The sequence below is a fragment of the Natrix helvetica genome (genome assembly GCF_964273705.1).
Source record: "Natrix helvetica genome assembly, chromosome: 4".
Classification (NCBI taxonomy): domain Eukaryota; kingdom Metazoa; phylum Chordata; class Lepidosauria; order Squamata; family Natricidae; genus Natrix; species Natrix helvetica.
Window position 1 is genome coordinate 24,350,017 of NC_138550.1, and position 15,276 is coordinate 24,365,292.

Consider the following 15,276-nt stretch of genomic DNA (forward strand, 5'->3'; position numbering starts at 1 on the left):
TCTCTCTTCATCTTGATGATGTGCGGACGGGCGGTTAGAAGAGGTTAGAACTGGCAGGAACCCACCCCTGGTGCATGCGCATTCGTCAGGGCCGCACTCTGAAAAAGCCAAACTTTTGGGTTCTAGTGCACATGCGCACCCAACAATCAGCTGGCCAGCACGCATGCACACACCAGTTTTTGGTACTGTTATGTGTGCGAAGTACAGCTGATTGTCACGTGCGCATGTGTGCCAGAAACCCAGAACCACCTTGGACTGTCTCCCACCTTTCTGTCATCTCTGCCATCTTCCACTACTTGGGGATATTCAATCATTTCCCGCCCCCCCCCCTTTTATCCAAGTATTAACTGGACATTGAAGCCTCCTACTTCCCATTGAGACTCTAACCCCCGTCTACCCCCGTCTACCAACTTTTCATTACCAGCACCCTTACCCCACTGGGTTTTTAACAATCTACTCAAGGTCAGACCTGCTCCGCCTGCGGGAGGCCCCTCTCTCGCAGGCATGGTCCTTGGCTCTCTCAAGGGCCTGCCTTGATGACGGGTTTGTGAAGCCTGAGAGGTGGAAGAAACGGAAGCTGAGGGGATTTTTATCTAAATGTTTTGCATTGTTGTTAGGGGGTTCCAGGGAGGGGGGGTGGGTCAACCAGACCGGGAGGGGTGCCAGTGCCAGACGAACAGGTGAGTCCAGGAGGGAAGTGAGCGTGGTGGGGGGGGAGAGGGAACAAGTTATTCCAACAGAGGGTTGTTTTATTACAACTGTCGCAGGGAGGGGGAGATGCGAGGACAAGAGAAGATCACAAGGTCGGTTGGGAGACCAAGGCTGTTGGCTACGCCCGGTCGTTTGTACCAACCCCCGCAGTCTAGGTGGCCAGGAACTACAGAGCCAGGGCCTGCGGCTGATGCTTTGCAATGCAAGGTCCGTGACCAATAAGGCCCCCCTCATCAATGAGTTGATCTCTGAGGGGGAGCTGGACCTTGCAGGGATAACGGAGACCTGGTTGGGCCACGAGGGTGGTTTACCCCTCATGGAAATGTGCCCACCGGGTTTCCGTGCATTCCATCAGCCTCGGGCCCTGGGTAAGGGTGGTGGGGTGGCGGTAGTTATACGGGATTGTCTAGAGCCGAGGGAGTTCACTGTTCCTCAGATACCCGGGTGTGAGTCACTAGGTGTGAAATGGGGCCCAGGGAGGCAGTGGGGTCTGCTGATTGTATACTTGGCTCCTCGCTATACATCAGCGGCCCTGCCCGAGCTCCTCGAGCTGATCTCAGAGACGGCGGTTGAGATCCCCAAGCTTTTGGTCATGGGGGATTTCAACCTGCTGTCGACGGGAGCAGCATCTGAGGTGGCTCGGGAGTTCATGGCTTCCATGACAGCCATGGACCTGACCCAATTAATTCAGGGCCCCACACACGAGGGTGGCCACACACTGGACCTTGTTTTCGTATCTGAGCAGTGGATGAGTGATCTGGGAATAGGGGATTTAGTTGTTACTCCCCTGTCATGGTCAGATCACTCATGTCTCCGGCTGGACTTCCCTGGCGCTACCCCCCACCGCGAGGAGGCGGAGTCAGACTGTCCAAGCTGGTACCGCCCCAAGCACCTGATGGAATCGGATAGGTTCCAGACGGAGCTTGTGCCATTACCTGTAGCCCTGACCCGCGCTCGGTCGGAGGACCTAGTGGCCGCCTGGAATAGGGTGACGGCTGGGGCCTTGGACCGGGTTGCGCCTTTGCGACCTCTCCTACGGCAGCGACCCACCCGAGCTCCTTGGTATACCGAGGAGTTGAGGGTGATGAAGCGCCATAGGAGACGTCTAGAGAGCAGGTGGAGGTCCTCACGCTCCGAATCTGATCGAACACAGGTAAGAGCCTATTTACGGACCTACCTTGTGGCATTGAGAGCGGCCAAACGTAGACACTGTGCCGCTCTTATTGCGTCCGCGGATAACCACCCTGCCGCCCTGTTTAGGGTGACCCGCTCCTTCTTATCGCAGGGGGCGCAGGGGGCACCCTTGCAGGGCAGAGCAGAGGAGTTTGCGGAATATCTGCAGGACAAAGTCGCTCAGATCCGGAGCAGATGGGCCCCCTCCAGTGGACCGGACGAGCCGTCAACAGTGAGTCTTGTGAGACCATTCTGGGAGGAGTTTGACTCTGTTGCCCCCGAGGATTTGGACAGGTTGCGTGGACGGCTGCGACCCACCACATGTTTAATGGACCCGTGTCCCTCCTGGCTGGTACTGGCAACCTGGGAGGTGACACGAGGCTGGCTTCTGGGCCTGGTGAACGCCTCATTGGGCGAGGGATCCTTACCAACTGCCTTGAAAGAGGCGGTGGTGAGGCCCTTACTCAAGAGGCCCTCACTTGACCCATCGGAGCTAGCTAATTATCGTCCAGTCTCCAACCTTCCCTTTCTAGCGAAGGTTGTTGAGAATGTGGTGGCACAGCAATTTCCGCGACACCTTGACGAATCCGAATATCTAGACCCACACCAGTCCGGCTTCCGACCCGGGCACAGCACAGAGACAGCCTTGGTCGCGTTGGTTGATGATCGCTGGAGGGCCAGAGATAGGGGTTGTTCCTCTATCCTGGTCCTATTAGACCTCTCCGCGGCTTTTGATACCATCGACCATGGTATCCTATTGCGCCGGCTGGAGGGGATGGGGGCCGGAGGCACCGTTTTGCGGTGGTTCGGCTCCTACCTCTCCGACCGGACGCAATGTGTGTTGACAGGGGGGCAGAGGTCGACCCTGAGGCCACTCACTTGTGGGGTGCCACAGGGGTCGGTCCTCTCGCCTCTCCTGTTCAACGCATATGTGAAGCCACTGGGGGAGATCATCCGTGGTTTTGGGGTTGAATATCATCTGTACGCTGATGATACCCAGCTGTACATTTCAACCCCAAACCACCCCAACGAGGCTGTCGAAGTGATGTCCCGATGTTTGGAAGCCGTCGGGGTCTGGATGGGGGACAACAGACTCAAACTCAACCCCTCCAAGACTGAGTGGCTGTGGCTACCAGCACCTCGGTTCAGCCAGCTGACTCCATCGCTGGCCATAGGGGGCGAACAATTGCCCCCTGTGGAACGGGCGCGCAATTTGGGCGTCCTCCTAGATGCCCGGCTGTCAATGGATGACCATGTGGCAGCCGTGGCAAGGGGGGCGTTCCACCAGGTTCGCCTGGTGCGCCAATTGCGCCCCCTACTGGACCAGGATGCTCTACGCACGGTCACTCACGCACTGGTGACGTCTCGCCTGGACTACTGCAATGCTCTCTACATGGGGCTTCCCTTGGGACGCGCCTAAAGACTGCAGCTAGTCCAGAACGCAGCCGCGCGGGCTGTCATTGGGAGTACTAGGTACTCCCACGTAACACCTCTCCTGCGCGAGCTACACTGGCTGCCTGTGGTTTTTCGGGTGCATTTCAAGGTGTTGATCACCATCTTTAAAGCGCTCCATGGCACAGGACCTAGTTACTTGCGGGATCGCATCCTCCCACACACATCCCTGCGGCCAATTCGCTCTCACAGGGAGGGACTTCTCCTGGTGCCGTCCACTAGGCAATGCCAACGGGCGACACCAAGGAGTAGGGCCTTCTCTGTGATGGGCCCAACCCTCTGGAATGACCTCCCCCCCGACATTAGAACCACTACTGACTTCCGCTCCTTCCGACAAAAATTGAAGACTCACCTGTTCCGATTGGCTGGCCTGGCATAATCATAACTGTTACCTCCTGGCAGACATATTTCTTAACTGGTATTTTAGGGGAATTGTTTTTAAATTTAATTTTATGGGATATTTTTAGGGGTTTTAAAACTATATTTATATACTTTACTCAGCTGTACAGTTCTTTTTAACCTCTTTTTAACCTCCTCCATATCTATCCTTTTATTTAACAATTTTTAACTATGATGTATTTCTTGTATAGACTGTACACCGCCCCGAGTCCCTTTCGGGAGAGGGGGCGGTCTACAAGCGCTCAGTAAATAAATAAATAAATAAATAAATAAATAAATAAATAAATAAATAAATAAATAAATAAGAAAACAAACATGCAAGGCCGCGCGTTCCGGGCAACGTGGCTTCGTGTGTCACTTTGGGCATGCGTGCCATAGCTTCGCCATCATGGCACTAGGCTTTCCATATTATTTTTCATTCATAGTACCACTGTCCTGTTAAAAGCAGGCACCTTTGATACAATAGCTTTAAATGACAGGTTGGATTGAGTGCAGCTGATCTTCCAAATGATCTTGAAAGCCATTTTGAAGCTTTTATGTTGCTTCTCAGCATGACCTGGACTACTTTTGGGGAAAACTCTCAGAGAGCCAAAAGAAATGAACCAATCGGAATATATTCTATATACTGAACTATGGGCTGTCACTAAATCTATAATTGCAGCGAAAGTTTATTATTTGAGTGGAGCGTCGTTATCTTTCAAAATGCCAGCAATGAAACTCTTTAAATTGCTGCTCTGTTTTTTTTTAAATTATGACAGCAAAAGAGGAGAGGCAGCTGTATTGCATAATAGCAGGACAATACATGCCAGCATTTTAAAGCAGATGCTCATTTTCTGTAGAGCTGTTTAGAAAATGTTGCTGGAATGCACACTTTAAAAATAATCCTAACATTTCTTTTTAAGGCCCCCAAACTCCTCAGCTTGGATCTGACAATTTTCTATTTCAAGGAAAATGTTGCACCTCAAAACCGATATATTGATTTAGACATGCGAAGTATCACAGATACAAATGTATTACTACATACAAACACCCTAGCAACAGAAGTCTGGGTCTCATAGGTGACAGTTTATAGACCCTTGAGAAGCAGATGGTTTTCAGTTTATCAAGCTTATTTAATCAATTAAAAGGACATTACATTTTGTTATACCCATTTCTCAATCGGCAAGCTATGAACCATGCTGCTATGGACTACCCATGGGCTGAAGTGAGTCAGTATACATCAAACAGTATGTAGATTAGGATGGAAATTAAATTATTATTGCACTGTGGGTCTCTTTTACTTTTTTTCTTTTTTTTTCTTATTTTCTTAGGCTGGCTAATTTCGTTGTATTTATTTTGTACAATGACAATAAAAGCTATACTATACTAACCTAAGAGAGGTTAGTGGAAATTGTGATGTGGGATAGAGAGGACAGATGAAGAAAATATTAAGAAGCTGTTTCTAGCCAGCTACTACTATATAGCAAAATTGTTATACTTTCCTTTTATTTTTATAATTAAGGTACTGTCAATGCAGGCACTTATTCGGCAATTGCTTGACAGCTTTCATGGGATTTTTATCTGTGCAAAACTGCTGAAGGATTATGCTATTGGTCCTGGTGAGCTAAGTAGAACATAGAATAATAGCATTGGTGGTCTTCCAATCCAATCCACTGCTCAAGCAGGAGATTGGATTCATTCTGGACAAATGGATCTTCACTATATCATTCTGGACAAATGGATGTCCAGTCTCTTCTTGAAAATGTCCAGTGATGGAGAACCAACAACTTTCAGAGATAAGTTGTTCCGCTGATTAATTGTTTTAATTATCAGGAATTTCTCCTTAGTTCTAATTGGATTTCTCTTTAAAGATCTTCTACCTGCTATTTCTTATCCTGCCCTCAGGTGCTTTGGAGAATAGGTGAATCTTCTCTCCTCTGTGACTGACCCTCAAGTACTAGAAGACTGCTATCATATTGCCCTTGGGTCCTCCTCTTTATTAGACTAAACCAGGGGTAAGCAACTTTAAACATTCAAAGAGCCACAAAGGTCCTAACCAGAGCGCCCCCCCCCCATTCAATTCTGGAGCAGACAGGAAGTCGAGTTCCCCCACCATAGTCTCCTCCTAGCGTGGCATCCTTTTTCCTCTACCTATCCAGTGGTGGGTTGCAGGTGGTACACCCGAGCACGCAAGTTCTGGTGCCTGCCGGAAGCAGCAGCCACCGTACGGGAACGGTGCTTTGGAGGGCCCGCCCGCCCACCCTCTTTCCTTACCTGTATTTGAAGGAAATGGGCCATCTATGCACGTGCATGCAGCGTACAGCACCTGCGTGATGCCGAGCAGCTGGAGCATTGCAGGTGGTGGGTGCGCATGTAGGCATGTGCAGCACACGTGCCTGAGGTGCACGCCTGGCTCCCATTGCAGCATACCGGGAGCCGGGCATGCACCTCAGGCCCGCGTGCTGCACATGCCTATATGCGCATAGAAGTTCAATTATGAATGAATGAATGAAATATAATATAACATCTGGACAGGAGAAATGTTTGAGGTGCTATCAGCAAAGTTTTAGAAATCAAGCGTGAGAGACATTTGGCTATTATCAATACAGATGTCATCTCAAGACCTCCCTCAAAATATGAGGGGAGGAGAAGGAGGTGGGTATTATAGCTACAGATCCTTTTAAAAACTTTTTAAAATAATTGATTATCATAAATATTTGGATAAGTAATCAGTATTAGCCTAACTATTGGAATGAGATGGAGAATGATTTGGAAAGGAGGGTGAAAGAGGAGACTGGTACCCTGTGCCGAACGCATAGAAAAACATTATTAAAATACAAATGCTTTATCATTTTTCCCATCTGCCCACCGTAAAATGTCCAGGAAATCATTGTTGGGACTACCTGATATTTGGAGCTTCTAACCTGCTTCCAGCAAAAATGTGTCTGTCTATGCTTGAATGGTCTTATCTTCTAACATCCATGTGGGGTATAATTTAGAGCATTTCTAAAGCAATTATCATGCCCATGCCCTAAATAATATCCTTCCTCCTAACTTCACCACTGCATAAAAAGATTCAGAATCATTCGGCGTGCATTTTATTTTGAAGATATTCCATACGAAGCAGAAAAATGGTAAGACAATATGCATTTTGAGTTGTTCTGCTAGCGCTAGATGAACGGAGAAGCTCAAGATTATCCACAAGGACAAAACTCACAAAACTTAAATTACAAGGACATTTGGAAAGACAATTTAAAGGCATTCATTTCAAATATTGTAAGGCTTCAGGGATTTGGAAGACTTGGACAAACTTTCGGGGAATTTTCTTTAATTAAATCTGAAACAATGTAGCTGCGGAGTCCCCAAGGAAGGCACTTTGAAATAGACTCACTGACCTCATTATTGAATAGCTTTGAAATTTCTTGGTTTCCTAATGCTTTAAATACAAAGCCTATTTCATTATTTTTCTAAAAAAATGAATGTTCTGCTTTATTATTTCTTTCTATCCATATCATCATAACATTCACAATAGAAGATACTGCAAAAAGCTCAGACTGTTCTAATTGAATCCAAAGTATAGCAAAAGCAACAGAACGAATAACAAGGCTGCTCGTCTTCCATTATTGCCAGAACACGTAATCAACCTTGCAAGGTAGTTCTGACAACAAGCAGGCCCAGTTGAACTAATTCTACTTTACATTAACAACTTCTTGAAAGTCTGGAAGTACATTTCACCCCTGTCACTTTTACTGTTCAAAAAGCTAGGAAAGTTGCTGTGTCTCTCTCTGTCTCTCTGTCTGCCTCTCTGTCTCTGTCTCTCCATGTCTCTCTGTCTCTGTCTCTCCATGTCTCTGTCTCTGTCTCTCTGTCTCTCCTTGTCTCTCTCTCTCTGTTTCCTTCTCTGTCTCTGTCTCTCCATGTCTCTGTCTCTGTCTCTGTTTCCGTCTCTCTGTCTCTCCATGTCTCTGTCTCTCTGTCTCTCTGTTTCTGTCGCTCTGTGTCTGTCTCTCCTGTCTCTGTCTCTGTCTCTCTGTCCCTCCCTGCCTCTGTCTCTGTCTCTCTCTGTGTGTGTATCCCTCCCTCCCTCCCCAGTAGGAAGAGGAAAATGGCAAATCGCTTCTAAAAATCTTGCAAAGAAAACTCAGTTGTCATGAGTCAACACTGTCTTGAAGGCATGCACTGTTGACAAAAGTTGGGTGTGTCAGACAAGAATAAAATACTATTTTGCATTGGTTTCCAAATGGTTATGACGGAAGCAAAATTAGTATTCAGACCTTCTTGCCTGAATAAATAGAGAGAAAAGTGAAAATGTGTGCACCAGCTTTGTCCTTGTAATTCCAGGCTCTTCTACTCTCCCTTCACTGGATAAGCCCAGAGTCCTGTGGCATCCAAAACTCTTCATCACAGAAAGATTATATGCAACCAGAAACAATGCACAAAAATTGAGAGTAGAGTTTGTGCATTTCAAATAATAAAAGTAAAACAAGAGTGGGCTGCTTCTTTCCAGCCTCTTACAGGCCTAACAATACCTGAATGTTGTTTTGATTAAGAACCAGTTTACATGCTATGCACTCACTGAACAGTACATCGCTAGAGCAACATATCTACCATTTGTCCCATATTGCTCAAAACAATCATAGTGTTGTCCAGAGGTGGTATTCAGCAGTTTCTGACCACTTCTGGAGAACCAGTAGCGGAAATTTTGAGTAGTTCGGAGAACCGGTAAATACCACCTCTGACTGGCCCCACCCCCATCTATTCTCTGCCTCTCGAGTCCCAGGTGATCGGGAGGAAATGGGCAGGGACGTGCGGTCAGGGGAGGCAAGGGAGGCAGAGCCTCACCTCTCTTCATGAAATAATAGTATATAATATTATATCATATATATATATATATATATATATATATATATATATATATATATATATATATATATATATATATATATATATATAATTATAATATTATAATATTATATACATCCGCCCGGCCGCACCTGGGAGCTGCGGTGGCAGAAATGTTGTCGGCGCTCCCAGATGACGAAGCCACGAAAGCGACTGGGGGAAGGTTCTCGTCGTTCCCCAGTCGCTTTCGAGGACTGCGGAGCACGAGCCGTCGGAGCACGCTCAGGAAAGCGGGGAATGGGATCACGTGTGCTGGAGGCTGAGGCAGCCTCAGCCTCCAGCACACGTGGTCCCATTCCCCGCCTTCCTGATGACGTCACCAGCCTCACCAGCCGTAAACCTCACCGCACGTCACTGGAAATGGGGATTTTGCAGCAATCTTCCCCAGGAATGGGGAGGAAATTGAGATTTTACAGTATCCTTCACCTGCCACGCCCACCAAGCCACGCCCATATAACCGGTAGTAAAAAAAAATTGAATCCCACCACTACAATAAAATCCTATTTTCATAAATCTTGGTTCCCCAAATCACCAACATCCTATAAAACACTTCATACTACTTTCAGCCAACTTTTAGTCTAGTGTAAATATCAATTTCAGAAAATGCCATTGGACAGAATTTCCAGGCTTTCAGAATGTTTTCTCATCTTCCCTTTCCAAATAAATTCACCATAAGTGCTATTTTGGCACCTGCAGTTCATCAAAAGCCCATGGGAAGTCATTGAGTCCCATGAAACTGTCTTCGAACACTGACATCAGCTCTAGAAAACATCTGTGAGCACTTCAGATTATTGTGAGGAGGAGAAAATAGCCACGGAAGCTTTGATGTGGCCACCAGCATTCAGTTCCGCAATAAATGATATTTTAGGCCTTTTAGGACTCAGGCTGCATATTATGAGTTGTCTATATAACTTTTTTAAAAAAAAGCTAAAGTAGCTTTCTGTGTTAGTAGAAACAAAGCCAGTGAATTCCTTGAAATATGAAACTTTGTGATTTAATTTTATTACTGACAGCGGTATGCAACATAAACTCGTTTATTTGCAACCTCAGTGGTCTTCTGCATCGTTGTATTATTTGGAAAAAATGAAAGTACAGATTCTTTCAGGAACAGATACATTTTTCCTCCTCATCTTTCTCTTTCCTCCCCCTTCCCCCTTTTCTTTTTGGGTAAGGGTAACTGCATGCCTAGGCAATTATTCTTCTGCTATGCTGGTCAGGTTTTTTCAGACATTCACTTCCTCTCTGCATGCGGAGGAAAATATGGAATGGGGTTTGTTAGTCTCACGGCCACCTCCATCCCATTCCCAGTGGCTTGTGGCTCATGTCCCTCACACATTGAAAATTAATTTCTTTCCTAAGGAGTTTTCGTAATTATGGAAGGTCCCTATGTATGGTAATTTAGAACACAGCTAGGTAGCTTCTTCTTCTTTTTTGAGCCAGTGAAGCACCTGGGAAATTTTGAGGACCTGCTGTGGACATTCCCACAAAACGGCTGCAATAATAAGATTTACTCATTCATCAAAGCCAAAAGCAAAACACTCATTTAACTGAAAGCAAGATATTAAGATGGCTTCCTTGCTCTACTTCATTTCTCTCCCAGATGATCTCTACCATTGAAGCTTCCCTTGTCTTTTTTCAGGCTAGATAGGTGGACGTTCAAAGATTTTATTTTCTAAGGATACCCATACATGGCCGAGAAGCCTTTTTAAAGAAGAAATAATGCTGCTTTGCCTTCTAACATGTCGGCTGCAATTTCCTTTCTTTTACAGGTAGTCCTCCACTTACAACCACAATTGAGCCCCAAATTCTAACTGAGACATTTGTTCAGTGCATTTTGCCCCATTTTATGGCCTTTCTTGCCACAGGTAAGGGAATTACTGCAGTCGATAAGTTAGTAACTGTTCTGACCTAAGCTTCCCCAGAGCATGAAGCAAACTCCTTGTCCTGACAAAAAAAAAAACCTTTTTATTACTTTACTCCAGCAAAGTCTTTCAAGGGAGGATTTACAGTCACAGACCTTATCTGCCTTGGAGACCTGCCAGGCCGATATCTGCAAAACTTGGCAAGGAGTCTCGGAGAGTCACGAAACAATTAAGCGAACTAATTGTCTCCTGCAAATTCCACTCCCCTTTCGCTCCTTTTTTATTTCCTCTGGGAGGAGCCATTCATCATCCACTGTAGCCTTACTCCCAAGTCGACCCCTGTTCTTTAGCTGTTTCCTTCGTCTGGCAACTCTGTGTATGCGCATACTGGGAACAGTCTCTAGCTGTTTGTCTGCCTCACTAATGTCTGACTCTGAAGGCAGCTGATAACTGTCAGACAGCCTTGCCCCCTCTCTGCCTCCAACACAGAGCCCTCATCAGAGCCTTCCCCAGACTCCAGGACTGACCCATGTTCCTAACCAACCTCCTCACTGTCTGAATCTGTTGTGGCTCACTGGCGGAGCACAACTGTGTTGGCTCACTGGTGGGCCACAACAGTAACCTGGCTGTTAAGTAAATCTGGCTTTCCCATTAACTTTGCTTGTCAGAGGTCGCAAGAGATGATCACATGACCTTGTGACACTGCAACAGTCATAAGTATGAAACAGCTGCCAATCATCTGAATTTGGAGCACACTATCATGGAAATGCTGCAACGGTCATAATTGTGGGAAATGGTCATAAGTCTCTTTTTTCAATGCCGTTGTAACTTTGTAACTTACAAACTGTTGTAAGTCGAGGGGAGGGGGAATCTAAAAGTTTGCAATTAATACCAGGGGGCTTAGACATTTGCAAGAAATTGCAATTGGTAATGGTAATTTTTAGATATACAATTACGGATCAACTTCCCTTTCCTTTTATGAACTAGATATTGCTAATCATCAAACTGTTCTGATGATTAACAGGGCAGTAAAATGATTGTTGTACTACGGTTTCACACAAAGCCTTTTAGGAAGATGCTGCAGAATAAGGCGTTATGTGGCATTTATCTGAATTCACTCTGCATGGTTTCATGCAAATAGCTAATTGTACAGAGATAAGCTGGATAGTGTGATTTTCTAGCATATGGAAAGTCTTTAAAGCGGCCTTTGATTTCTCTGGAAGAAAGGCCAATTCTAAACCCCTGCATCAGCACCAGCACCAATATTTATACTCTTGATATGACAGATAAACACATTTTTTAAAATGCCCATATCCAAGTCTTCTATTGATTCCTTTCTGTGTTTCCCCCATAATCTCTTTATTTCTGGTGTTCAGAAATGAGTTCCCTGACTTAGGTAATCATACTAGCACCATCTGCACGCAAGAAGAAAGAAAGCCTCAACAGATTGGGGAAAACATCACGATTTAGCAAAGTAAAGATAGAAAGATATTTAAAGAAAAAAGCCTAAACTGAAACTGTGAAGCAGATAAATTAGGACCGAGCATGCTCAGTGGTAAATGGAACACAGACCGACAGTGGGTGGGGAAGGAATGGAGAAATCCACCCTGCAACAACACTGAATTCTGGTTAAATTTTATTTTCAGGAATGCTAAATTCACAGTGAACCACCAGCTAAAAAAACAGGGCCCATGTGGTGAAGGACCCTAGAAGGTTCCCCGATTAGCAAGATGTGTGAAATGAATCAGTATAAACAAAAATAAACATAGGTTCTCCGTTAAGATTTTCACTTAAATAGCTGCACTCAGGCCTGAGGAGAGGGGGGTGCAGACGGTACTTTGTTCCGGGGCCCATGGAGCTCAAAGGGGGGGGGCCATGAAACCCCCCTTTAATTTTTACCAAACCATTTTTTTTTAAAGAAAAACAATATTGGATATATATTTCAGACTTTGTGTGAACAGTTATTTATGTAATTTATTGAATTTTAATTTCACTACTTATTTATTTAAGTTTTCAAGTTTAGCTTCATTTTGTTTATGAATATGTTTTGTATTTCATTTCAGTTTATGACTGGTGATCAAATGTCATCTCAAAAATCCGGAGCTCAAAAACGCTGTACATTGTAAATGTACCATTAAGAGAGCCACACTGGCGCAGTGGTTAGAGTGCAGTCCTGCAGCCTACTTGTGCTGAGTGCCAAATGCTGGCATTTTGGCAGTTCGAATCTTACCAGTCCCATGGTTGACTCAATCTTCTATCTTTCCGAGGTTGATAAAATGAGAACCCAGATTGTTGGGGGTAAACTGTTTAGAGAGGGCTGTATAGCGCGGTAAAGCAGTATATGTCTAAGTGGTATTGCTATTATTGATTTATGTGTCCACGTATAGGTGAGGGGGGGGCATACTAGTCATGTTCCAGAACTTAATAATCCTCTTGGCTGCACTTCTCTTTGATAAAATACATTTCAATCATATATTTGTATGTTCATCTTTGGCTGAGTTGTTCTCAGTTATTTCTGTCTATGGATGTTCTCAGGTACAGGCCATGGTGGTCCCACAAGTGTGTTTTCCCCCCTCCCCCAAAAGGCAACTGGACTTTCTTTGTTTTTGCTTGAAGACATTTTGATTCTCATCCAAGAAGTTATGGCTGAATGGTGGACGGAATGTTATGGAATGATGTCTTCCATTCTGCTCCCCCATCATTTCTTCATTCCCACCAAATCCTTCTTTTTCCCCCTTCCCACCATTCAGTTAGAACTTCTTGGATGAGAAGTGAAATATCATCAAAAGGAAAAAAAAACCACAAACAAACGAAGTCCAGTTGCCTTTTTTAAAGAGAAAGAAGAAGGAGGAAAAAAAGCACCTTCTAGACTTCTATTGCAGAGTTTCGCATGAGTGTTCTTGTAGAAAGTCGGTACGAGAGTTATGGAAAAGATTGAAAACTACACTTGAATCCTAGAAACTTACAAGGCAATGGTGATGAGCTAAATAAATCTTTGCCTTATTGGCCTCCACAGGTAGTCCTTGACTTATGAGCCCAAAATTTCTGCTGCTAAGCGAGACAGTTGCTAAGTGAGTTTTGCCCCATTTTACGACCTTTCTTGCCACCGTTATTAAGTGACTCACTGCAGCTGTTAAGTTAGTAACACGGTTGTTAAGTGAAGCTGGCTTCCCCATTGACTTTGCTTGTCAGAAAGTCACAAAAGGTGATCGCATAATTCCAGGACGCTGCAACCGTCATAAATGTGAATCAGTTGCCAAGCATCTGAATTTTGATCATGTTGACCGTGGAGATTCTGAAACGGTCGTAAGTATGAAATTTGGTCATAAGTCAGTTTTTTTCAGTGCTGTTGTCACTTTGGATGGTCACTAAACAAACTGTTGTATATCAAGAATTATCTGTACTTTTGTCCAAGGTTGTTGCTACCACAGCACCTCTTTCTCTTTCTTGGCAATTTTTGGGATAGCAGCCTCAGAGACTGCCACCAATGCAGGGGTAATAATTATTCCTTTTTTAAAAAAAGTACAAAGCATGTCAACATAAAATTCTTTTTCACCGTGACATTTTTCTTGTTTAAGAAAGAAAAATATCAGATAGAACAGCTTAATTATTGCATATTAAAGACACTGCAGGTTTGCGGATCTTTAAATTATGTCTTTTAATAAAATTCATTATGTGAAAAGATGCTACCAGTCTCCTTTTAATTGGTGGCTGCCATAAAAGACAAGTTTATTTTCAGTTCAGCCATCACCTGCCTGTGAATAGCTACGTTCATACCTGTAAAACAACATGTTAACGTGGGTGTTATATGGATATTCACCTCCTCCTAGTATATGTTTTGTATATGTCTCGGTATATGTTTTTGGTATATGTATGTTTGTCTATATATTTATTTCCTATGTTTTGTTGTACGCCGCCCCGAGTCCTTCGGGAGCGGCTAAGAAATAAATATTTATTATTATTATTATTATTATTATTATTATTATTATTATTATTATTATTATTATTATTATTATTATTATTATTATTATTATTATTATTATTATTATTATTATTATTATTATATTTATTGCTTCTTGCAGGACATCCTAAACAAAAGTCTTCTGTTCCAAGAAATGGATTTTCTGCAAAGCCAGATTTGCAGACTCGAGAGCCAGAACGGCAGTTCATCCAGCAGATGAAGGATAGGTGTGATGAACTAGTCAGAAAATTCAATTGTGTCCAAGAAGAACTCAAGAGGACAAGATGTGGCTTTGACGTCTTTGTTATAACAACACAGTTTTTCTTTCAGAAGGTAAGTAGCAACCAATGGCTTCCCTACATTACCAACCAGCTGTTGGAGAAATCACAATGATTCTATTATGGCAAAGGCAGAAGAACGTAATATTAATATGATTTGGTCTACATCAGTCGTTATTAGGAGAGATGAAAAGATACGGAGAATCATTTTAGAATAGGGGTGTCAAACTCAAGGCCCGGGGGCTGGATCCAACCCACGGGGTGTTTAGATCTGGCTCGCGGGACTGCCCTGTAAGCAGCAAAGGACTGGCCCACTGTGCCTCTGTCAGTGAAAACAGAGCTCCAGAGGGCCACCCGTAGCCCTCCTGAGCTCCATTTTCATTGGCAGCGGGTTGCAGGAGCCGAAAACGGAGCTTGGGAGTCTGTTTTTGCTGGCAGAGCGCTTGGGTCTCCACAGGCACCTCCAAAATGAGTGACATTGAGCTGGCCACATCCACTCTGGCCCCCCTGTGGTCACACACAACCCTGATGTGGCCCTCACTTAAATTGAGTTTGACAC

At 44.6% G+C, this 15,276-nt stretch overlaps 1 protein-coding gene across 1 annotated transcript in view; it reads left to right on the forward strand.

Moving 5' to 3' along the window:
• The window catches only part of MTUS2 (microtubule associated scaffold protein 2), a 224,671-nt gene that overhangs the window by 140,063 nt on the left and 69,332 nt on the right, over positions 1–15,276 (forward strand). Inside the window, exon 6 of the mRNA XM_081952692.1 lies at positions 14,561–14,772. Within this exon, the coding sequence (XP_081808818.1) occupies positions 14,561–14,772 (212 nt within the window). The remainder of the gene's footprint in view (positions 1–14,560; positions 14,773–15,276) is intronic.